Source organism: Dicentrarchus labrax, unplaced genomic scaffold (genome assembly GCF_905237075.1).
Source record: "Dicentrarchus labrax unplaced genomic scaffold, dlabrax2021, whole genome shotgun sequence".
Lineage (NCBI taxonomy): Eukaryota > Metazoa > Chordata > Actinopteri > Moronidae > Dicentrarchus > Dicentrarchus labrax.
Genome location: NW_026136724.1, coordinates 2,598,114 through 2,622,883, shown reverse-complemented (window position 1 = coordinate 2,622,883; position 24,770 = coordinate 2,598,114). Strand labels below are relative to the sequence as shown.

The 24,770-nt window shown below is 41.5% G+C and overlaps 2 protein-coding genes and 1 long non-coding RNA gene across 9 annotated transcripts; 1 reads left to right on the top strand and 2 right to left on the bottom strand.

The window, feature by feature from the left end:
• Positions 1-1,815: 1,815 nt before the first annotated feature.
• On the bottom strand, positions 1,816-5,797 carry LOC127358567 (uncharacterized). The gene is made up of 4 exons (XR_007882477.1): positions 4,931-5,797; positions 4,601-4,733; positions 4,352-4,431; positions 1,816-2,216 (listed from the first exon to the last, which is right to left on the bottom strand). It is a non-coding gene; the product is annotated as an uncharacterized LOC127358567 (long non-coding RNA).
• Positions 5,798-6,380: 583 nt separating this feature from the next.
• LOC127359254 (retina and anterior neural fold homeobox protein 2-like) lies at positions 6,381-7,194 on the top strand. The gene is made up of 3 exons (XM_051393143.1): positions 6,381-6,405; positions 6,605-6,756; positions 6,928-7,194. The coding sequence occupies exons 1-3, from the start codon at positions 6,381-6,383 to the stop codon at positions 7,015-7,017; spliced, it is 267 nt and encodes an 88-aa protein (XP_051249103.1). The 3' UTR covers positions 7,018-7,194.
• Positions 7,195-10,219: 3,025 nt separating this feature from the next.
• recql (RecQ helicase-like) lies at positions 10,220-24,463 on the bottom strand. Of its 7 annotated transcripts, XM_051391698.1 has the most exons (17): positions 24,293-24,458; positions 24,068-24,206; positions 23,221-23,310; positions 21,484-21,720; positions 21,229-21,408; positions 20,980-21,086; positions 19,896-20,094; positions 19,610-19,776; positions 19,216-19,297; positions 18,982-19,130; positions 18,480-18,597; positions 18,256-18,394; positions 18,071-18,162; positions 17,759-17,975; positions 16,784-16,913; positions 13,932-14,071; positions 11,823-11,972 (listed from the first exon to the last, which is right to left on the bottom strand). In XM_051391698.1, the coding sequence occupies exons 2-16, from the start codon at positions 24,072-24,074 to the stop codon at positions 13,967-13,969; spliced, it is 2,019 nt and encodes a 672-aa protein (XP_051247658.1). In that variant the 5' UTR covers positions 24,075-24,206; positions 24,293-24,458; the 3' UTR covers positions 11,823-11,972; positions 13,932-13,966. The 7 variants fall into 7 exon arrangements, with proteins under 7 accessions (XP_051247651.1, XP_051247653.1, XP_051247655.1 ...); XM_051391691.1 differs by lacking the exon at positions 13,932-14,071 and having other exon boundaries at positions 10,220-11,972; positions 24,293-24,463; XM_051391697.1 differs by lacking the exon at positions 11,823-11,972 and having other exon boundaries at positions 12,847-14,071; positions 24,293-24,459.
• Positions 24,464-24,770: the final 307 nt, after the last annotated feature.

Genomic DNA, 24,770 nt, shown 5'->3' with positions numbered 1-24,770 from the left:
CTCTTTCCTGTCTATCTTGAGCTGACCTCTCAAATAAGGACAAAAATATGAAAAATGAAAATGAGATGCTGCATCTCAAGGGGCTATCCATTCAATAAATTCAAATAAAAAACAAACAAACATTGCAACATGCATTGCAATTTGTTACAAAAGCTTTCATGAAAACAAACCCAAAAAAACACGTTAATCCGGGAGGGACTGACTTTTGGGAGCATTTTAGGCACTCTGCAGTGCTCTCCTAGGATAGAAGACACATAAATGCAATCTTTTTGGTTAAATATTTTGCCGTCTGTGTGACAGCATGTTTTTTTTTTTGTGGAGTGACTCACTGCCCAGTTGACTGCCTCTGCTAATCTGTCTAACCAGTCGTGCCTAATTAGCATGCCATGTCATATTTAGTGACAGCCATGCTAATCCTTTTCCCCCCGTTGGCTGCCGCTCCCTCGGGCGGGCCTGATCAAGGTCTGTCTCATCCTCCCAACGGGCCGCTCTGCTTCAGCCGACACCTCTCCCTCTGCGCTGGTAGTTATTGATCGGCATCAGGCGTTATGTAAGAGCTTGGGAACAGGCCTCACTCTGAGGTCATTCAGGACGCAGAGATAAACTGTACTGTATCTTTATCTGTGTGTGTGTGTGTGTGTGTGTGTGCATACAGTAGCCATACATTGTAGAGCTGCAGTGTCTGGTGGAGTCAGTCCTGTCCACAGCAGTCACAGTGATTAATGACTATCTCTGCCTTTGCTTACTTTTATCACTGACTGGTGAACACCTGTCTCTCTCTCTACAGCTCTTTCCATTTCATTGTGGAGGTTTTGTTATGCCCAAACCAAATGGACCCGGCACTGATTCCATTTTAATCTAATCTGCTGTTAATCTCTATAAGCAGATATCTGTATATGACCGCTGAATCTGAAGGCAAGGGACTGAGATTTCAGCATCGGAAGCATTCTGGTTTCTAGTGATGTGTAATTTGTGTAATCTGCTTCTTTAACTGAGAATTTCTTTCTTTCTTTCTTTCTTTCTTTCTTTCTTTCTTTCTTTCTTTCTTTCCCCTAACAAATGACCCATCTCAGAATGGTAGTTGGTTGTTGACAGTGACTCTCAATACACACGTGTAATGTTTTTTGATATTTACATTATTCAAGGTTTTTAATACCAAACACAGTCTAAAATTATGGTATTCTAAGGTTAATTGTAAGTACCTTGGGAAATGTAAGTGATATATGAGCACACACACTAATCAAAAATCAAAACATTTCTAAATTGGCTGAACTATAAAAGCGGTGTTAAATGAAGAGCCATTCGGAAGCTGAAAGAGCCGACTCTTATTGCTGAATTGAACGCGCTGGTTGAAATGTAATCTTGGAACCCATCAGCAATCATCTGATGACAATTTTGCTTTTTATAAGCTGTTTTTATTGTATTTGCATTTATATGCAGGTATCTGAAAATGTGTCTGTTGTCATTCTAGTGTCTCAGGTAATCGGACTGCAGAGGTAGTTTTGCCCCAGATATCCATTATCCCGCTACACCAGAAGCCCTGAAACATTGGCTCCCAGAGGATAAATCATCATCAGACAATAGCCAAACTCCAAATATAAACTAGAGGTGTGCTGGTATACTGGTTTAAGTTGACATACTGTTGTGTGACCAGTTTTTTGGGTGTGGAGCTGGAATTGTGGAAGCAAATGGCCATAAGGTTGGTTTGAATCTTATTAGTACTAGTCCAATAAGTGGACATTTGAATCCAACATCATAGAGTATGTTGCATTTCAGCCCTGATGCTGGCAGAAGTCATTAAAACACAGAACCAGAATCAGACGTCCCAATGCAGTTCCCTATGGGTCATGGAGAGATGAATCTCACTGCATCTGCAGTCAGTGCTGATTGTCTGCTTTTTCTTATACACCTAAAATACAAAGCACTTACATACACAGCAGTGGAATACCAAACACTGAAGATCCTGCTGCCTCCTTGCTCTAACCTTATCAAGTCTGTGGTTTCAGCCAACAGGCTCTGTGGGGGTTCTGTGTGCAACAGCTCCATCTAGTGGTCAAATCACACACAGCGCAGAAGAGCTCAGCATCTTGTGCTCTGTGCTGGATGACCACAGGGAAGTGCTACAACATCACCAGACAGATCACCAGAGCGTTTACTGACTGATTTCCCTTATGACACAGATCTGGGATCAGTCGGCTTGCAACACAGCTACAGATCTGTAGAGAGGGTGAAACACAGTGCAGGGGTTCACAGAGAGGACACACACACACACACACACACACCCACACACGTCACACACCACACACACCCACACACACACACACACACACGCACGCACGCACACACACACACACACACACACACACACACACACACACACACACACGTGTATGTGTCAGATTACTGGTTTTGGACACAAGACGTCTTAATGATCTGTGGCTGTATTGACATATTGATGTTCTCAACTCCACATGTTGAATTTAACACACAGAACCTGAACTGATCACTGATCCTGTAACTGCTGCTGATGAGATGGCACCTTTCATGGCAGCCTCAGCCATCAATGTGTGTGTGTGATTTGGTAGATGTTGGCATGTGTAGTAAAGTGCTTTGAGTGGACAGTAGACTAGAAAAACACAATATAAAGACAGTCCACCTACCATTTTATGTACAATGGACAAAAAGAATAGTCATGGCATAAACAGGCCATCAGTTGCCAGCAAACGTAAGTTCCTGTTTCTCAGAACAAGGCTTTTCAACCAGATAACCTCACAAGAAACAAGGACAAACACAAAAAGAAGAAGAAGAAAGATGACTGGCACCATGGATACCAATAACTTGCTCAAACCTCTGTCAGACAAAGGATAAAAAGACTTTAGCTGGACAAGGAGCCAAGGATAGAAAGCAAATGAATACAGTTGGACATTGGAGCTCCAAACAGCCAAAAACAATAAAGCCACATAATCAACAACAAACTGCTGCACAGCAGCAATGTGTGGTCTGACAGAACTACAACAACCAGTAGACACAGTCAGTCAGAGTGGCGGGGGTCCTGTACGGGGGTACTAAGGGGGTGAAATCAACGACAATACTATGGGGCCATTATTGTAGCAAACCTATTTACAAATGTTAGTGGAGAGTTGTGTGTGCGTTATCAGATTTGTAAATGTATAAAATAAAAAAGTAATATCCATTTTTAAAATTATTTTTTAAATACATTTAACTGCTATGTATTACTGCTCTATATAATACATTATTGTGATGATTGATATCATCACCCATCACTTGCCACAAAGTCACTTTAGCTTTTCTACCGTAACATAGAATTATTGTGTGATGTTATATTATGTATCATTGTTGGGACATATGCCAGTGCCAAAGATGAAGTTCCATTTTATGCTAATTTAATGGGCAAAAAAGTAATCTGAAAAGAATCTGTAAATATGTACTGAGGTGTGTGAATGTGTATGGGAATCTACAAATGTGTGTTCAGAATCTGTGTGGGCATAATCAGATTTGTAAATGTGTAGACAAATGTATAAATGCCATGGCACAAGTGGAGCAAAGGTCACATGTATAAGGGCTAACTGAGAGTCCCGTCTGAGTCGTAACTGACAAGTTGTCTGTATTTCCTGTTCTTTGAGCAAATACTTCTCAGCCAATAATATGTTTGTCTGCATTTACAGATTTGTCTACACATTTAGAGATTTATGTACGCATTTACAGACTTACACAATCAGCAGCTACATTGCTAGATGCCACTATATCCTACACTTTTCTATGTTACTTAATCTGTAAAAACAAAAGTGAAAAATATAGTTTTTCTGGATCATCATGTTTGTTATTGTAACTTTCATTTTAGTCACAAGAGGCCGAAGTGCACCACTAACCCATGTTCTAAATAGAACTAGAGTTGTTCTGATCTGGGTCTAGGAGGTGATTGGTCTGATCAATATTAAAGGATTTTAACTTTTATACTTCAGAAGTTCAGTGTGCTTTGAATTGTGGCGAGAATCCATTACCTTTCTTGTGGACTTCCTTGTATGTTACACATTCATCATCACAAACACGCGTTGATGTTCAACACGTGGTTAACAATACATAGTCATTTTCTGTCTAAAGAATTATACATATGAGAGTAACTGATGAGTGGATGATGACTGCAGCGGCTGTTTTATGATCCACACATGGGGACTTGTTATCTTAGCGTATGGATTCATCTCATTAATGACTGTCAAAAGACGAAGTGTACACAGGGTTCAGCAATGTGTACACAGGCTGTGTGTATGTGTATGTGTGTGTGTGTGTGTGTGTGTCATTTGCCTCGCATCACCACAGCAGCTTCATCTACCTTTAAGAGAGTTTGTGGTGTTGACAGTTCCAGCATACAGCGTGTCTGCCAGCAGCCTCCTGAGGCAGCTAGGAGAAATACTGGAGGAAGAAAAGAGAGACGGCACAAAAACAGAAGGAATTTAGAAAACAACAGATCAAAACGTGAAGAAATCCTCTCAAACATCAAGATACAGGAGGATGCAACGTAAAACAGAGATCAACCGTTGTCAGACTGTGGAAGAGAGAATTATCTCTGTGTGCTCGTCACCTCCTGTGGAGTGTTGATTTGTGCAGGTACTGGTGCCTCGCCGTCAGGTGTCAGAAGGTGAAACACAGCGGGGATCTGTGGGGATGGCAAACCTGAGGCCTCAGAGGTTCTGTCACACTCCATAGACAAGATCCTGGGCAAGGAAGAGAGGAGGGGGAGATGCAGAGGGGGAGACACCAGGGAGGAAAAGGAGTGAAGGTGCGACGGGGTCAAAGCAATAAGACCTAAAGAGCAGGAGGTGAGTGCTGGATCAGATGTTGAAAGCACATGATGATTCCACATGCAGACTGACTAACTGAATATTCATAGGTATCGTTGTGTTTTTGTTACCTTAGAATTAGCTGTATCTACAGATACTGGGTCAGCTTCTGTCAGCATGTTTCACAGCCAGTGTTGTTTCTCTCCCAGCTTGGAAGGGGGAGGGTGAAGCGAGGGAGTTGCAATCTGTAACTAAAGCTCTAGATGCCACTAAATCCTTCACACTGGACATTTAATCACCTCTCTTTCCTGGACAATGGAAAACTGTTAAAAGTGACAAGATACAAGCCCCGCTGTCCCCCACAAAGGGCGTGGCTCAAAATGAACATACTGTACATTTCTAAAACCCTAATATAATATGAAAAGACTTTCGGAAATAAAAAACGTCCATATGAAGAACAGAAACAATACCGGTATATCTTTTTTGAGAAGACAGCAGATGTGGACATTGTGACTCAATTAGACTGCGAGCATGGTGTTTGAAATAGGGCCACAGTGTCATGTCCCCCAAAGAGGACAAATATGAATTTCTGGGTCTTAAGGACAGACAATATAAGCCATTCTTTATGTCAACTACAGTGAAATAAAATATTTAAAAAAACTACATTGTTTTATTGCGTAAATGTAAAATGTTTGTATTGTATTGTCTGAATAGGAGAATGGAATGTGAGGAGGAATGGATAAAAAGTGAGTGTCTGTGTGAGGGAAATTTAAGGCCAATTCTGCTTAAAGGATCAGTGTGTCACCTTAAATATAATCTCTTATCATATTAGCTGCACCTACCTCTAGAAAACTGTGTATGGTGATCTGCATAAGCTGTGTGCACACACTCACCCCACATTCTTCTTTTTCTAAATCTAATTCTAAATGTGTGGGAAATGCTGTATGCATGTTTTCTGTGCATTGTTTTTGCATGTGGTTCCAACAGTTCCACACACACACACACACACACACACACACACACACACACACACACACACACACACACAATCAGTGGGTACTTAGAGCTAACATCTGCAGTCAGTCTGTTTAGGGTGAGTAGACAAACAGCCAGCAGTCAGTCTTCTTCTGCTGACTGTCTGTCTGTCCAGTGACTTTTGTCAATAGTCAATCACCCAGCAGGAGAGTTAAAGCTAATGAATTAGTCAAACACTCAGTGGGAACTCACTTTGACTTTTCTTCCAGTGTGACTGATGCAACATCACAGACAGAACCAGAAACAGAACAGACAGAAAGTTCCAGACAGACAGACAGACAGACATGTGTGTTAAAGCTAGTTATTAAACACACTCTGGGGAGTGTGTTTGCTCCTGCGTTCTACATGATTCTCTTTGAAGCTGATTCCAAAAATCCATCTCATTAGTTATTCATTGGAGGCGCCATGCTGGATGCACCATCCACACTAAATACAGTTTGGGGAATTGCATTGTGTGCTGTTGTGTGTGGATGAATAGGAGAAAGAAAGCGGCACAAAAAGTAATTAGAAAAGTGTGTGGGAAGTTAGTGCTGCATGAACAGACTAATGCACACTGATTATGTATATTTATGTAAATAAGATCAGTGCTGGATAAATGAAACACACAGCTGAAGTCACATGTGTGAGTGTGTGTGTGTGTGTGTGTGTGTGTGTGTGTGTGTGTGTGTGTGTGTGTGTGTGTGTGTGTGTGTGTGTGTGTGTGTGTGTGTGTGTGTGTGTGTGTGTGTGTGTGTGTGTGTGTGTGTGTGTGTGTGTGTGTGTGTTTGCAGCTGACAGCGTCCATCATCAGAGAGTGAGGACGACTTTCAGCTCCCATCAGTTAGAGGAGCTGGATAGAGCGTTTGAGCATAGTCACTACCCAAAGATCCAGACGAGTGAGCTGCTGGCCTCCTGCACCAGACTGTCTGAGAACCAGAGCCAGGTAGGAGAGGAGAGGAGAGGAGAGGAGAGGAGAGGAGAGGATAAATGAATGTGCCAGTCATAGAGAAGCTAAAGAGAGTCCTCTTTAAGTCTGGACTCTTCATAAAGTGAGTGTCGTAGTAAATCACTGACCAGCTCTGTTTTGGATTCCTTTCACCAAATTTGGGTGCAGAACCGCAGAGGAGGACTAGAGATGGATGTGGAAGGGAGAACCAATCCAGCAGCAGATCCTGAACCAGCAGGAGCCCACGTATCAGCATGACTGTCTCAACACCTGGCTCTCTGTTGGCAGTCTGCTCCCTGTACAGAGCACACACCTCCTGCTCTTGGCTCCAGCTTACCGTGCTCACCTCCAGCCCTTCTGGATAGACACTCAGCCCTGTCTAGAAGCTCCCTTGGTGTCCCTGGTTCCACCACAGCATGTCTTTTATTCCAGGATCAGATGCATGCAGAGCTGATATCGAGAGCAGCAGAGGAGACACATACAGAATGGGGGGTATTATACTCTGTGTGGGTGTTTTCTATACAGCCTGAGCCTTTATACTGAAAGGTACTTGTCTTAGAACTTAAAGGACCAGCGTGTAGGATTTAGTGCCATTGCTGTAGTTACAGTTTAAAACTCCCTGGTTTCACCCTCCCCTTGACCCACTCCCTCTGTAGATAGAAACAGCTCATTCTAAGGTAACAAAAATACAACCATTCTTATTTTCAGGTGATTATACACTAATGTAAACATACCATATATGAATATTATATTCCATTTCTTCCAATAGATCCTCCTAATCTTGATTAAGCTGCTTTTTCTAGTAATTGTGGCACTAACTTTTTACGTTACAGAAACATTCCAGATTACTAACTTTTTACTAGGTGTTTTGACGAAGTACTCGATCCATTACTTCAGTAAAAGTACTACTGCATCAATGTAAAAGAGCTCCATTATATATTAAAGCCTGCATTCAAAATCCTACTTATACTAAAAGTATAAAAGTATTATCTGCAAAATGTACTTAAAGTATCAAAAGTAACAGGATTCATTTAGCATTAAATGACCCTTTTGGGTGATATATTAGATGACTGCATTAATGCGCATTTGGAATTTTAGTACTGTAGCCAGCTGAGTTGTAGATACTTTAAACTACTTTACATCTCAACATAGGGGTCGGCCTCCTTCAAAGGGTCACAAGATAAATTTGACAAACAAAAAAACAAAATGATGCTATCTGCATTCATTTTGTTGTCTGTGTTGTTCATTTTGTTGTACTTACATTTTTTGTGAAATATTGGATAATAATAATAATAATAATAATAATATAATATTTTACTTGTTGGGCCTCAAAAAGTCATTTAAATGAAACTAGAAAGAAATTTAACAACTGCACAAGCCAAAAAAGTTGGGAACAACTGGTTTACTTTTTAATAAGGCATTGTATTTTATCTGCTTATCATAAGTTTGTTCTTATAAAATCTTAATCTGAAAAGTAACTAGTAACTCTAGCTGATAAAATAAATGTAGTGGATTTAAAAGTACAATATTGTCCTGTGAAATGTAGTGGAGTGGCAGTGTAAAATAGCATAGAATGGAAATATTCATGTACAGTAGCATTAAATGGCAATATTCAAGTAAAGTACAAGTTTCTCGAAATTATACGTATAGATCAACATGGCCAGTCTAAAACCATCCACTTCTTACACCTGCTGAACTCCTTTTTTGTGTGTGTATTGGGTCTTTATCTTGCTGCATGATGAATGACTTCCCAATCAGTTTGGTTGCACTTTTCTTTAAATTGGCAGACAAAATGTTTCTGTAGACTTCTGAGTTCATTTTGCTGCTACCACCATGTGTTACATCACCAATGAAGATTAATGAGCCCGTCCCAGACGAAACCATGCAAACCCAAGCCATGACATTACCTCCATTGTGTTTCACAGATGAGCTTGTATGTTTGAGATCATGAGCAGATCCTTTCTTTCTCCAAACTTTAGCCTTTCCATCACTTTGCTAAAGGTTATCTTTGTCTCATCAGTCTGTAAAACTTTGTCCCAGAATCTTTGAGGCTCGTTTCTGTACTTTTTGGCAAATTCCAGCCTGGCCTTCCTTTTCTTCTTGCTAATGAGTGGTTTGCATCTTTTGGTGTAGCCTCTGTATTTTTGTTCATGAAGTCTTCTGCGAACTGTAGATTGCGATACCTTCACTCCTGCCCTCTAGAGGTTCTTGCTGATGTCACTAACAGTTTAGGGATCTTTTATTTACAGCTCTCACAGTGTTTGTCATCAACTGCTGCTGTTTTCCTTGGTCTACCCGTTCGACGTCTGTTACTTGGTACACCAGTGGTTTCTTTCTTCTTCAGGACATTCCAAATGGTTGTACTGGCTATGACCAATGCTTGTGCAATGGCTCTGGTTGATTTTCCATCTTCTCTCAGAGTCACAATTGCTTGTTTTTCACCCATAGCCAGCTCTCTGGTTTTCATGTTGGTTACACCTCTAACTATGAATGCAGTCTGCACAGGCAAAACCCAAATCTGAAACTGAGCGTAGACATTCAAAAACACACCTGTCAATCACATGTTTCAATACTTTTGCTCACATGAAAAATGGATTGGTTCAAACAAAAGGTGCTACCTTCTAAGTTGTGTATCAGATCCAGATGTAAATACCTGAAGATAAAAGCTGAAATGTTGGATCTCTTGTCTCATGTTCATCTTTTAATGTCAAACCCAAATGTTGTCATGTGTCAGTCTGGTGATATTGTTTAATTGATTCAATTTCGACACTTATGATTGATTCTGCTCATGCTTCGTGTGTACATCCAGAGCTGTCAGTGCCAGTGTTTTTCATGTTTCACACCTTTTCTTGACTCCTTCTACTTCCTAAAGTTGGACTGTCGACTGCAGCTCTTATCAGTGTTCTGGAGGCGGTTGGCCTCTTAATGAACTCAGTGTTATCGGGGCTTTATCGAGACGCATTGAGCCGCTCTCCTCACACAGCAGCGCCACAAGTCTCCTTCACTGTTTGCTCATTAGATTTGTTGTGCTACCCTACAAACAGTCATATCAAACGAAGAAGAGGATGATCACATAATCCACACTGCTGCTTCAGATTGGGAGTATATGTGTCAAAATGATAATAAGGCAGTAACTGTGTTTGGAAGCCAGAAAGCACCAGGGCCTGATCGTCTGTGGCTCTGGATGAGACTGCAGGTACACAGCTCTGACAGGGGATGGTGCTGCAGACCAGCTGCAGCAGGTAGGAACAGGTTCAGCTTGTTTATTAGTCTTTATAGAATAACTCTTGGGATAAACTATATATTGTTATTAATTAACCCCACAAAAAGCCCGAACTAACACTGAATGTATCTACCACCAAGTACTGTGTGTATCAAAGCCTGATAGATCTTCCTCTGTGCCATATAGAACTTCATTGTTCTCAAAAATGATTAAAAAACACATAAGTGAGTCACACTGTTGTTCCTTCATTACTATGAACACACACACTGTAGTTTATTTTGACTCAATCCCACATACACACAACTGCGTGTTTGTATATTCATCCCAATTCTTTCCAAATGCCCCAAATCAATCTCAATCTGTGATCTAAATCCTCCCCCGTTTTAATTTAATTAGTTGATAGATTTTCCTATAACATAAATGACAGAAAAGTGAGGTACAGTGTTAAATCGGGGTCCAGAACTTCATTCATGAAGACATTCATCAATTGGTAACACAGCAGTTGAGGTATGAGACATAATATTAGCCTGTGAAGGGCATTTAAAGCTACCATGTGCACATCTCTATCGCAATTCTCATAGCATATGTTATTGTAACTAAAACACACTCACATTATGGCTAAATTCACACTGCAAGCCTTAGCACTCAATTCTGATTTATAGCTCAGATGTGATCTTTTTTGTTTGGCTGTTCACATTACTTTTTGAATGTGACTCATATTAGATTTCAGTGTGAATGACGATGATGATCGTACATCTAGAGTGGCATAGAAGTCACATGAATTCTTTTTCCAAGATATTTTTATGCCTTTACCAAGAGAAGACAGACAGGAAAGGCAGGAGTGAGAGGGAAGGTGACATGCAGTAAAGGGCACACACTCTACCAGGTGAGCTACCGGGAACCCCTAACACTTACATGAAATCTGATATGACTGTTCACATTGAGGTCACACTACAAAAACTCTATCTGATTTGGACCACATATGAGAGTTGAAAAGATCAGATTCCATGTGATCTGTGCTGCTCACATGACAAAATCAGATGGGAGTCACATCAGAGCATAAAAATCTGATTTGGGTCACTGTGACCTGCAGGCTGAACTCTGTGTTGCTTTAAGTCCATTCATCTCAATGTTCCCAGGTCAGATCTGTGGGGTGACTGGGGTTGGAAGCCACCAGGTACAACCACCAGGTGGCTCCAAACTCAAACACATAGTGGTCTTTTTGTTAGCAGACATTCACAAACGTTTCATGATAAAACACTACCAACATCAAATCTAAGTGCAGCTGATTGAGTCGATGTCATCTGTGTACCAGCTTCCTCCTGCCGCTGACTCGAGTCCACAGGCTGCGGGCCGTCTGGGCGATGGTTGCCCTGCGGGGCAGACGAAGGCTCCTCAGAGGCTCCCTGATGCACGCCAGCACTCCTGGCTCTGCGGGCTGCCCCAGGTACTCCTGGGAAATATAGTTAATTCTCCTGAGCTGTCTACTGTAGTAGTTCCTCAGGTTGCAGAGCTCCTCGACCGCGGTCTCGGAGATGATGGAGGCCTGCGACGGGGAGCTTGGCACGGTGCTGGTGGCTGCGTCGCCGCCTGGGGACGGAGAGGGAACACCTGCTGCTGCGTCAGCACGGGGTTTCCTCCTCGCTCTCTGAGGGGTGGTGGATTTGCGTTTGGAACAAGGTTTAACTGGATGTGACGGTGTTTTCTGACCATCACTGTTATCTATAATGTTAATTTCAACATCAACCTCAATTGCGTGTTGAGGCAGGATGGATCTCCTATCCTCCTCTTCGTGTCCCTCTGCCAGCTGTTTCTTTGTCTTCTCTGTCTGTTTGTCTGTCTGGCTAACTGGTTTCAGATCTTGTTTCCTGGACAGATTCCTCTGTTCTTTAAATAGTTTCTGTTTGGGTTGGGGGGGACAGCTGTTGTCCATGACAATGAGGTCAAAGGTCACATCAGTCCCCTCCTCCACATCCCCAGCGGATGTGTCCTGTAACCATGAAAACTAGTGTGAGTGAACAGTAGATACTGATATAAACCCTAGTTATATCAGTCACCACAATATGTAACTAAAATACATTCAGTAATATAAAATAAATAAAACATAATGTACAGTTTAGCCCACCTACCTATGTAGTCAGTGAGAAAAAAAACAACCATATTAGCAGAGGCGGTGGGATGAAATGTTAGTGACAGTTAGTGGCAGCATGCTCCGGAGGATGGACACCAGTGATCATGAGTAATAGGCTTGGGCGATACTAGAATTTTACAACAGTCAGTATTGTCAGAGTCAGAAGACAAAAAGCCTACAGTGTCATAGGGCTGTCACTTTCTATTCAAAATTCAACTTAAACAAAACTTTAAATATTCTACTCCGCATTCGAGTTGAGTGTACAAGTGAAACAGGCTGTATTGTACTCTAGTGTGGGGAATTGGTATACTGCACTGCCACTCTGATCTAATGCAAGACCTGTTCCTGTCAGTAAACCAACCGATTGTTCTCTTAGTTCACTCAAAATGGAGGAAACTAATGTGCCATGCTGAACTGCTAATCGCAACATTACCACGGCAACAAATCGCCACCGGCTGTTAGCTGGTCACTCAGTGAGGCAGCAGAGACCCCAACAATGAATATACGATATAAAATGAATGTTTGTATGTAGTGTATTAGACTACCTAAATAGCATTCTCATTCAAGCTATACTATAATCTGCAACATTTCTGCATTAAAATGTCTATAAACTCTAGAGCTATGATCTATATGTAGTTACTTCATTATCCCAAATGTTTCCAGCAATGTTCAAAATCTGTCTTTTTATTCAGGTAATGCTGCGTTTCACTGGTCGCCTGTCGATGGCGTCATATCCCCTTTGTGCCTGCGTCAGTGTCTGAAGCCACATTGTTACCATCCACTGTTTAGATCTTGGTGCTTTTTAACTCTAGATTTGAACCGGATGAAGGATTTTAGTCATCGGACGTCTGGATCTTAAGTTATCAGAGAAACAAGCTGAGCTAACGTTAGCAGCAGCCCGGCTCGCAGCCCCTCCGGGACGTCCTTTGTCTGTCCAACAGCGTGGGAGAAGCAGTGATTGTTAAGGTGGAACTGCTTTATTCAGTGTGTTTAGTGGTTTTAATCAGCGGGTCTGTTTGTTTTGGAGAGGAGGAGACCTCTGTGGATCATTGGGCTCCCGGTAGAAACCTCCTGAACCATGAACACTGAAGGAATCCTAACCGGGAGAAGCTGACTGCAATGACGGCAATGGTGGTGAAGACAACAACTCCCATAATCCCACACTAGTTTACAACGTCACCAAACTTTGTCTTTTGTTACAATTTGAATGTGAGAAACCCCGTAGTCGCACAAATTACATACTGTACGTTTAATTCCAACAAATTACGTGTTACTTCTTTACAGAACATTGTTGTTTTGTTGTTTTCTATAAAAGTGACAGCCCCAGTTTATACATTTTCAAATAAGAATCTAATGGCAGTATAAGGAAACTTGCTGCTGAATCCCATTTAAAGTTTAGCTAGGTATATACATTTGTGATGTGCATGGAACGTGAATCTATTTTATAACATCAAGTTGTGCATCTTAAAAAAGACCATGGCAATAATTGTAGCAGGAGCAAGCTAGAGAGCTAGTGAGCGTAGAGCACCCTGCACTCATTAGCAGTATAAATGAAGATGCAGTAGTTTAGTTGAGCATGTATTTTCTTGCAATGACTGTCACATTTCATGCAATCAAATGATCAATAATGGCCTTTTATCGCCCAAGCCTGCTGGTTAGATGATACCATGCTTATTATTTTACAGCTTATAAAAGCAGCTGAAATGAAATATTCATCCTCCAGCAGTCTGATCCGATTGTGAGAGGTGAAGTTAAAGTCTGGTCAGTGCAATGCCAACAGAAGCAGTAGTAAACAGAAGAAAGAATGATGGACTGTACTTTGTCAGCTTGTCTTCTGGACAGGATGGGGGGGGTTATGGGAGGCCTGTCTTGACTTTCTTGGACGCTGGGGCGTCTCCATCACTTTGAACTGATCTCTTTCCTTCTTTGGCTTTGCCCTGGCCACTCGCAGCTTTTACCTGCGGGTCATTAACAACAGTCTTTACCTGGGAGGGTTCAAGGACCAACGTGGATCGGACAAGGGGAAGCTAGAGGGGAGGACATGGGACACTCAAGTCTGGATGGGGACAAATGACAGAATCGTCCATTCATTGTCACAGCAGCCAAGGCGGGGGATGACATCATCATCAACGTTCCTTGCTCAATCTTTCCAGATACACATGGAACATTTTTCAGGCCTGAGCTGATGATTTTAAGTTTTCCACTTGAGTCCAATGACCTTCCTGAGGACCTTTGCACTACCAGTATTTAATGCAGCAAATGCAAGTCTAGGGCCAAAACTAACAACTGTGTTAAATTGATCTGAGTCATTTCAGCAAATGTTCATTCAATAAAAGGATTATAAAAAATTACTTAACAGGTCTAAACAACAATTCTTTTTTTAAAAAGTTAAGCAACAAAACAGAAAAACAAAAGAATATAGTGTATTTTCTTCTATGCTGAGTATCAATGGAATCTACTATCAACTACTACTATTTCTATGATTTATCATGTTAGGGTGGTAATGATCAGCAGATGTGGGGTAGTGGGGTGAAGGTTATTTTTCTTTTAGAGATTGTTAGGCCTTAAAAATGAAAATACAAAAATCTAGGCCTTTGTTTAGGCTTAATGATTATCAGTGTGCGTGTAAAAATCACAACATTTAGCTTCAATTCTGACTTACCTCTATGGGTTTTTAGACACAATTACAAAATGTGTGAAAGCATTTTTAAAATGACACGGAGGAAAGACACATCAGCCACACATTGGAAGGAGTAGAAACTGGTTAGAGACTTCACAAAGAGAACAGAGAGGACTGGAAGAAAAATCACATTAATACACAAACACAGGAGATACAGACAAATATTGCTTAGTGGAGCACTAAAGAGACGAGTCCAACAGCTACTGTACTCACAATATTTCTGTGACAGATGAATGTTTTTTTCAGTATATGGTGGCCAATATGTGTGCTGAACTGTTTACAGTAGTACACTGGCAGAGAAAAGCATTAAATGTACATTTGTACCAAAATCTGAATGTTTTTACAAAAAGTATTGTTTGCTTTACAACTCTAGTATCATCTGGACTCTACTAAAGTCTACTATCACTTTGCTAAAGAACTCATGTGAACTACCAGGCTGGCTCAAATATTTTAGAAAACGGTGGGTTTTTTGTAAACACGATCAGGTTGATGGTGCATTCCCACCAAAGGGAATTAAAGGTATTTGCATGAATAGATTACATACAAAGTCAAAAACAAAGATGCAGATAAACACGAAATTTGTCCCATTCGACATTCTGCGCGAGTTCAAAATACTGAACTTTGAGCTGTGTTGTATGGGAAGGAGCAGAGAGACAGAGCTGCTGCAGAAGAGAGCCAGAGCTTCTGGAGGAATAAAAAGCCGTAGTCACACTGATCTGGAGACCTTAACCAGCAAGAGGAGAGCTCTGAGTTTATTTTTGAAACTTTTGAGAAAGTAGATTTATATTCACTCTCTGTTCTCAACCTGTCTGCTGCGAGCCACTTGTATCCGTCTGTGTGCACCCGGAGCTCTATGATACTACTTCATATTTATACCGAGACCGGACAGAAAAGGAGACTGCTTGGAGAAAAGTAAAGAAGGAAAGTGGCCTACTTGGCGAGTGTTGGAATCTGTGTCTGTTACATGATTCCAGCTATCAGTTTTAGTTTATTATACACTAAGTTCGTATAGTCCTGATAAACTCAAATTCCATTCAGAAAATAAGCATTTTAAAAGTTGCTTGCTCGGCGTCTTGTGCACAGACCCGAAAAAGTATTAATTCAGACCATCTAGATGTTTATTGACAATCACAGAAACATATGTTTATTTTCGCTTTGCTTTGGTGGGAACGCAACGTTAGACTCCTTCAAGTCAGTTTACATTTTCTGAAAGGAACTAATTACCTCAACCGTGGATTTAAATGTAAAAGCTGCAAAAGTTCAAAATTTGAACCAAGTCAGATGTTCACTTTATATTATTCTACTTTACATAGAGTAGGGTTGGGCAATATTATAATATTTATAATGCTGGAAAAGGGTTTAGTAGAGCACTGAAGAGAAGAGCCTGAAACATGTTATTTGCTCACCTGCTTTAATGAAAATGGAATCATGGGTGAAAAATTCTAAATGTGAGCTGCCATCTGACCCTAAACCTGCATCCAGAAAATTCTAAATTCAAATACCAACTTTTGAAAAAAATCATATGCTTCTGTTTTTAAAGTTAGTTATTTTTATTTTTTTGGGCTTTTATTGCTTTTACTATAGTGACAGCCAAAGATGGACAGGAAAGGGGGGTAGAGAGAGGGGATGACACACAGCAAAGGGCCGCAGGTCGGATTCGAACCTGAGCCACTGCAGCAACCTCGTACATGGGTCAGCTTTACCGACTGAGCTAACCTGGCACCCTTCTGTTTTCATTCATATCACCCAATGGTAACCGGGGAGAGGCTGTTTTAAGTACAAGAGCACATAAAGGGAAGTACAGCCAGAGTAACTTGCTTGGTAATAGAGTTTGAGAAATTTGGAAAAATGAAATATTCCTGTATAATCTTTGATTTAATTTTGGCCAAAGTTGAGCTTGAGTTTTAAAATCCCCCTCCTCAATGACAATGATATCATGATTAAAGACGAGTGGAACAGTTTGTAATGACAATGAACAGCCTTTACTCACCACAGCAGATCCGCTCCCTGTTGTCCTCATCTTCATGCTGACTGTGTGTGTCTGGCTCTTCAACAGAGGAGCTTTGCGGCCCAGCTTCACGTAGAAGTAGGTGGTGTACGGAGTGAAGCTGAAATCCTCTCTGAACAGCAGACAGGGAAGACTAACATGAGTCTAAACTGTCCCACAGTGTGTTGATCAACAATTACATCCATTAATATCAGACAATAATTAGTGGATAACTGTAAGGTTGTCAATACCACATGTTTAAAACAATACAATAGTATCATTCATTAGCAGTTGAAGTACCAAAGGTATTAAAAAAATAAAAACAAACAAAAAAGATTTTCAACCCAAGTCTTCACTAGTGAAACATGGGGAATAAAATCAACTGGTCCTCATTATGTGTCCAGTGACTTTCAAACAAAGTTACAAAGAGTGTTGTTTCTTCTGATAAAATGATCTTTTGTTAGAATAGTATGGACTCCAGAGAGCATATGAACCAGACAATAGCTGAGAGTTTCTTTTCTGTTGTTAAAGTTATAAATCAACTGTCCTTCCACCTCCTAGACCTTGCTAGGACACAAAATTTGAAAACTGCACCCGGCAGTCCAGAAAACTCCCAGACCAATTGCATGCAAATCGTGACGCTACTACACCAATCGAATCTGTGCATTTTGATAAGCACTGCAACTTGACTCAGACACACATACAGGGGAGTCAAGATGACAGACAGTCGGAGAAAAACAATTTTACTAGGAGTGCTCTTAAAAGACAAAAGCAGGCAGCAAAAAGAGCTTTTAATCCAGAATGCACCACTGACGTTACAAGACAAAGCACAGAGCATCTTTTGGGCCAATATAAGGACTCAAGTTGAACGAGTGCACAGTAAAATAGATCCTTCTAATAATAAGAACACATTTGAAGCAGTAAATAATGTACCAATCCTAACAAACTGAATACAAACAGCAGAACATGATGACTGACCTGAGATATTCCTGCAGCAGCAGTCGCACGATTACAGCTTCAGCCTGCAGTCGAGGCAGCGTGGTGGTCTGGATCATCTTCCTGCGCTTGGCTGGGCCTTTCCCCATCCACGCCTCCACCAGCTTCAGAGGAGTCAGCTTCTCCTCCATGGACGCTGCGAGCTCCACGATCTGCACCACCTGCCTGCCATACTGGGTAATGTCCACTGAGGTAAAGTCTGGAGAGGTAGAGGTCAGGGGATCACTGACTTTTTTTTTACCAGTCTAAAGAATACCTTATATCATTAAAACACATCACATACACATAACCCACCTTTTGCATGGCGGCAAGTATCGCACATCTGATTGCATCCTTCATCGTCCCACACCTCATCAAAATGAACAGCCATAAGAGAGCGACGACACCTTCACACAGTAAACGTGAGGCTCAATACACATTAAGGTCATGGTGTGTAACCCATTAAACTGTGTGAAGTACTGAGAGTGTGTGTGTGCTACCTGTCAACATTCTGGCAGTAGTCAACCATCTGCCTCAGCTTCTGCTGGCCAACGTTCTCCATCACCACCATGGTGCTGATCCTGAAGATGTCAGAGAAGCCAAAGTAGACGATGCAGTCTGCTGGACTGTCGTCTCGACCTGGAGACACAGGCAGAAGGATTTTAACGTGGTGTACCTGCAGGAATACTCCAGCAGTATAAACTACAAGTGAAACAGTGTCTACCTGCGCGTCCACTCTCTTGGTAGTAGTTCTCAATGGACTTGCTGATGGTATGGTGGATTACGAACCTGACGTCAGGCTTGTCGATGCCCATGCCAAACGCCACTGTGGCTACCACCACCTAGAGGACAACACGAGCAAGTACTGTAACATGTACACCAGTAGGCGTTTATTTCTTTTCTATTATAGGCAGCCACATGTGCAGCCCTCATCATACTTCAGTTTTTAACTCAATATTGTAGTTAATGCATGCTGTTTACATACAATTGCATACACACATACATTATACAATTTTATGTAGAACTGAAACAATTGACCCTTCCTAAGACTCCAGGTCCACGCTCCAATGACAGCTGAGTACTTAGATATGTGATGTGCTAGACTCTATGTTAAAAAAACAACCACATTGTTCCTACATTTATTTACTGAACCATTCGGTGGGATCAGAGGACGAAGACATCATCTTCCTTCACTGTGATCGTCTCAGTCACCATAAACTAAATACCTGGATTTTGTTGGAGGTCCACTTGCGGTGAACACGGGACTTATCATTAGGGTCCATGTTACCGTGGTAGGGGTAGGCCAGGATGTCTCTCTTCTGGAGCTCAGATGACACAGACTCTGCATCCTTCTGAGAGAACACATACACGATCCCTGTGGCACACGTCGAAGAAAATCACTGTAAAGGTCTCAGCCCTAATGTGATGCATTATATCTGCTTTTCTTCTGTCCTCAGTACCTGACTGGTCCTTGTATCTGTTCTTGATCAGAGAGGCGATGTCACTTATTGATGCGTCAATGTCAGAATCTTTAATACGAACCTGAGAAACAAGCAGAATGTTAGTGTCACAGTAACACTTTCTATCGTGCTGTGAGACTGACAGATGTGAGGTAGTAATTATGGATTACAGTATTTTTTTATATAATAGGCTAAACATGCTAAAGCAGCAGTATGGTCTTTCATGGGTTTTAAGCAGACGTTAGGCAGTGCAGATGGAAGGTCAGACAGGTGTGTTAGCAGGTGTGTGCTGAGTGTTGTTTGTGTATGGAGCAGGTGGCTGAAAGGTGTGTGTGTGTGTGTGTGTGTGTGTGTGTGAGAGAGAGAGAGAGAGTGTGGCTGCCATGGTTACCACCTCGTAGTAGAGATTGGTTCGGTTGAAGGATGCAGTGAGTGTGATTGGCTGCGGCACACACAGGATCTTCTCGCAGTCCTTGAGGACGCTGCTGGTTGCTGTGGCTGTGAGCCCGAGCAGTGGGACTTTGGGGAACTGCCTTTTCAGGATGCCCAGCAGTTTGTAATCTGCGCGCACACGCACACGCACACACACACACCTTTATCAACTTTGAACACAAACCTAGATTTTAATCTGAAGGTAATCTTAGGATACTTCCATCTAGTGAAGGCAGGAGACCTCTCACCTGGTCTGAAGTCATGTCCCCACTGGCTGCAGCAGTGCACCTCGTCCACAGCGATATGACTCAGCAGGTTCGCGTTGTAGGCTTTCTCCAGACGAGACATGAGCAGCTTGCTCTTGGCGATCTTTTCTGGAGTCACGTATACCAGCTTGAAAGGGGACTTGGGATCCGTCATTCCAGCCATGACTGTCTTGGCGTGCTCCTAAAAAAAGGTCATTTTGTTTTTGAATTGTTGTCACAAGATGAACGATGACTTTACAAACTAAAACAGTCTCTTTTTTGGTAAAATAAAAACCCATTACAGTTGATACATCACAATATTCAATATTTACATTTATGAAAAGTCTCCACTGTGGCAGATTTAAGTGACCCTTTTGTGGGGGGGCCACTACTAGGCCATGCTAGCAAAATGAGACAGTTAAGTGATTGACTGACATTTCCATCAATAGCCTGCTGTCAATAAGACACAGCACATACAAGTGTGCATGCCAACAGACACGCAAAAACACACACAACAGCCTATAATTATGGTTGGGCAATGTCTATGGAAGTGCCATATATTAGAGACACATCTCAGTGGACGATGATGCTGTTGACTTTGTACAGAATGTTATAAAAGATACACCTGAAATTGAGGAGGTTGCTATCTATTAGTGTTGGGCTATAAGTTAACCGGCCATCGTGTGCGTGCTGCTCCACTGCACATCCCCCAAACTGCCTCTCTGATGCCCAACCTGTCCCTGCCGTATATTTTCGTTATCCCCGGGGGCGGAGTCCTGGTCAGAGCTGCTGTAAATCACCTCAGTACTGTATTTACTGTTGTAAATAAGATGGGAAATATTTTGGCTCTCCAGCTGTTCCTCTCACAGGCACTCTCAGGTTAGTGTGCTGCTGAGGAGCGACTCTCATTCTGTTTTTTGTTTTTTTTCAAATCAACAGCAACATGTCTTTCCAGTAAGTGTCCCTAGTAATTCAAATAATCCACAGTCCTTAATGTCAACATTTCTTGTGTGTGTTCTGTGGAACCTGAGGTGTAAGAGATTAACAGACTAAAACAAATAAGCAGAATATGGCTGCCACCTGTTACCTTGCTACTGGACGCATTCAGCATGACTGCTGACACATCAATGGACTTGAGGTACATGATCTGGTCCTCCATCAGGGACACCAGGGGAGTGACTACCAATGTAAAACCTGACACACATACACACATATACACACAAACATACATGTGACGTTATTACAGTAGGAGAGCTGAGTCAGTAAACATGTACACTCATAGACTCACAGAAGAAACAGAATTATCTTATAAACTGTAAAGTGGATGTAACACTACCCTTGGAGCAGACTGCAGGCAGCTGGTAGCAGAGGCTCTTTCCTCTTCCTGTGGGCATTACCAGGAACAGATCTTTGCCGGACAGGGTCAGGTTGACAGCCCTCAGCTGTAGCGGTCTGAACTTGGAGAGGTGGAACGAGTCCTTCAGGTGCTGCTCCACTTCTTTGGACCAGGGGAAATCTATCAAACATTAAGAGATTAACACAGGTCGACACACAAACCCACTGACTAACTGTACAGCCGTGTGTACAGTACCTGTGCTATCAAAGCGCTGCATCTCCTGCTTGCTCATTACTGCATCAGCTCTGGATGACTTTGAAGAAGACGAGGATGAGGAAGAGGATGGCTGCGCAGCATCACAGGCCTCCTCCAGCTCCTGCAGCAGAGCATTCTTACGAGTAGTCAGCTCAGTCTGCTTCTGCAGGAGGTCTGCGATCTGCAGCTCCACCAGCTCCAGCTCTGCCTCCACTGAGTCCAGCTCCCCCTGCACATCTGGACGGGGACAACACAGCATGAATAATGCTGGACACAGTATGCATATAAAACTCCCATTTGAGAACGACTTCTCAGAATCTATAACACACATAATGGGCCAAATTGCCCTTTTCACATCCCATCAGTGAAAGCCATTAAGACAGCGTGTCTCCTATTACAAGCTGCAGTCTGTTTCTGGGTTCACGTCTCAAATCAGCAGTTTCAATACAGTTTAACACTAAACAGCCCTGTCTATCAGAATGAATTACCTGTTCAGTCTATCAAATGTCCACGACATCCAAAATATTCAATTTATAATGAAGAGGAACGTGACAAATCTTTATATTGGAGAATGCTGGGCAGTATTGCTAAATAAAGGACCTCAAATATTATTATTATATTATTAATATTATTAATGGATTAATCAACTAATTGTTTCAGCTTTACTATCAAGCCGAGTTTTTATCAGTTAATAAAAAAATCCAAATCTATTGTTTTCCCCCTTAATAGATGTTTTATACAGGAGTTCACCAGTGAATTTCTAATCTGTTCATTATCAATATGTATAATACTTTCTGCAAAGTAATGCGCTTGTGGCAGGTCAGAGCTTTTTTATTGCTCACGAACACATTCCGTTGTTTTAGAGAGTTTTGAACTGTCAGAATGCAGCATTATTATAAACTACTGTATGTGCTAGCTTATGAACTGCTCACAGTCCACATCTTCTGTCCACGTCCACACACTGTCTCATTCCCTCATCATCTCCTTGCAGTGCTGCTGACAGTGTAGTTGCTGCTTTGACTTACATACTGGTGTTCAAGTTTGCTGTCTGATCTAGTGTAAAAAGTTCTATAATTGGCATAAAATATTGTTGACAGTTATTAAATATAAATGATCCTGGCCATTCAAACCATAAATGTCACCTAGCATTTACTATGAAACTATCATTTAGACTGACTCAGAAACCCAGGCTCAGATTAAGAGTTAGTAATTATTATTAATAATTAATTCCAAGTTTGGCATATTTTGTAAAAGTGTTTTTGTGTAGAAAACGATCAGAAGTATCATTCTGGCATTGTTACTGAAACTCAGGTATCATACTGGCACTACTATTGAAATTTTGCAAACTATACTTAGCCCTCGTATTAAGTGTAAAATTAGAACACAGGGATAGTCATTTGTGCAGCAGGTTCTCTCAGTGGAGTTATCCTAATAGTATGAACAGGGAGGAGACAATCAGGTCTCACACCTCCACAGGTACTTATCCTCTGAGGATCACACCTCCACATTAATGATCTCACTCCTTCTCCGTGCACCTCCCCAGTGAGCCTTTAGAACCTCCTCTCATACAAAAACAACAGCCTGATTACAACAGTGGACCATGTTACATCTCAGCACTCAGCAGGTCTTTAATGACATCTGGCTCATTTTTCATGCTAATAAAAATGATGCAAAGTAGTTTGCTGACTAAATATATCAACAGTTTGTTTCTAGGCTTGGAAATAATAGGAGACTTACCACTACTTCTGCCACCATAATCCATATTTCTCAGACTGATTTGCTCAGAAAGGAGCCAACTTGTCAGATGTTGTGTGATCGTATGATTCTCTGCAAGACAGAAAAACATCCACAAATTGACAGTAGAACATGAAACAGATAGTCAGAGAACATTGTTCTTCAATCAACTATCTGCAAGCCACTACCCCAAAGTGTCTGTCATCTTTCTTGGCTCTGATTTGTTGTTTTTGTCCGGTGGGTTATTAAAGTTATTTTTATAAAGATTACTTGTTTTATTGGTGCTCATATAATTGAGTTACTGCTTGTTTATGTGAATACACAACTTCTACTTTCACCGTTTGTTCAGTGGAACACAGCAAAGGTAACTTAGTAATTGTTACAATAATTTATGCTAGAAGTTAAGTTCCTTACCCAGTAACGTTAGTAGTTAATTGTGGTTACACAGTAACGTTAGTAGTTAATTGTGGTTACACAGTAACGTTAGTAGTTAATTGTGGTTACACAGTAACGTTAAGTGCCACGTTTAGTTCCATTAACACCAAGCCCCAATAGCTGGCCACAATTCATGCATCTTAACTTAAGCTAACTTAGCAACGCCTCACCAGCGTTGCACCTGCTTCCTCTCACACACAGCCGTTAGTTTAACGGACACTTAACCAGCACGGTGCACTGGAGCAGAGCATCATGGTAAACTGGCACCTCACTCAACTTCTCTCTATTTAACGTTAGCTAGCAAGATGAGCCGAGCTACTCGAAAAACTTTCCCTCTCTGTTGTGAGCTCAAATTCGCTTATCCGTCTGAGACAAGACTTTGGAAGCATAAAAGAGAAATGGCTTCCTGACTAACCATTCATTAACTCCGTCCCCGGCCCGTCCTTGTTGCTGCATCCACTTCACGGTTGCTATAACGTTAGTAGACCGCGCCGAGGCAGAGCTAGCTGAGCCCGCTGAGCCCTGAGTTTAGCCTGTCAGGCTGCCACCTCCTGCTGATGAATTAACACACTTTACAAACCATGACTCGTTTTAAGGTATTCCACGAATAAGATGGATGTAATCTAGGTTAAATACATACTTGGTTTGAAGCTAAAATATCATCAGGTCGACATAAGCGCTGTCTGACAGGCAAACACCGGGGCAAATTAACTATTTACTGTACATGTGATGCGTTCATTAAAAATGTTCATTGGATATCAACAATACCTTCGGAGTGTTGAAATGTTTTACATTTTAAGTAAATATACGTGGCATATGCAGTCTAGTAAGTGAGTGATATACCAGCAGAGTACATATAGAGTACATAGAAAATGAAATGGACTTTTACTTCCGGAACAAGAGGCTTCAGAAACAGCTCCTCCCACTTCATAACTTTTGTTGATAGTTTTTTTCCATCTTTACTGCATGAAATTTAATTTGACTAATTATAAGGCAATCGGTCATCACAGTTATTACATTTCAACAATGTAGAATGAACAGACAACTATATACGAGACATTAAACATTGACACGGAGACAATGAAGTATGTGATATAAAAAATGACATAAATGAATCA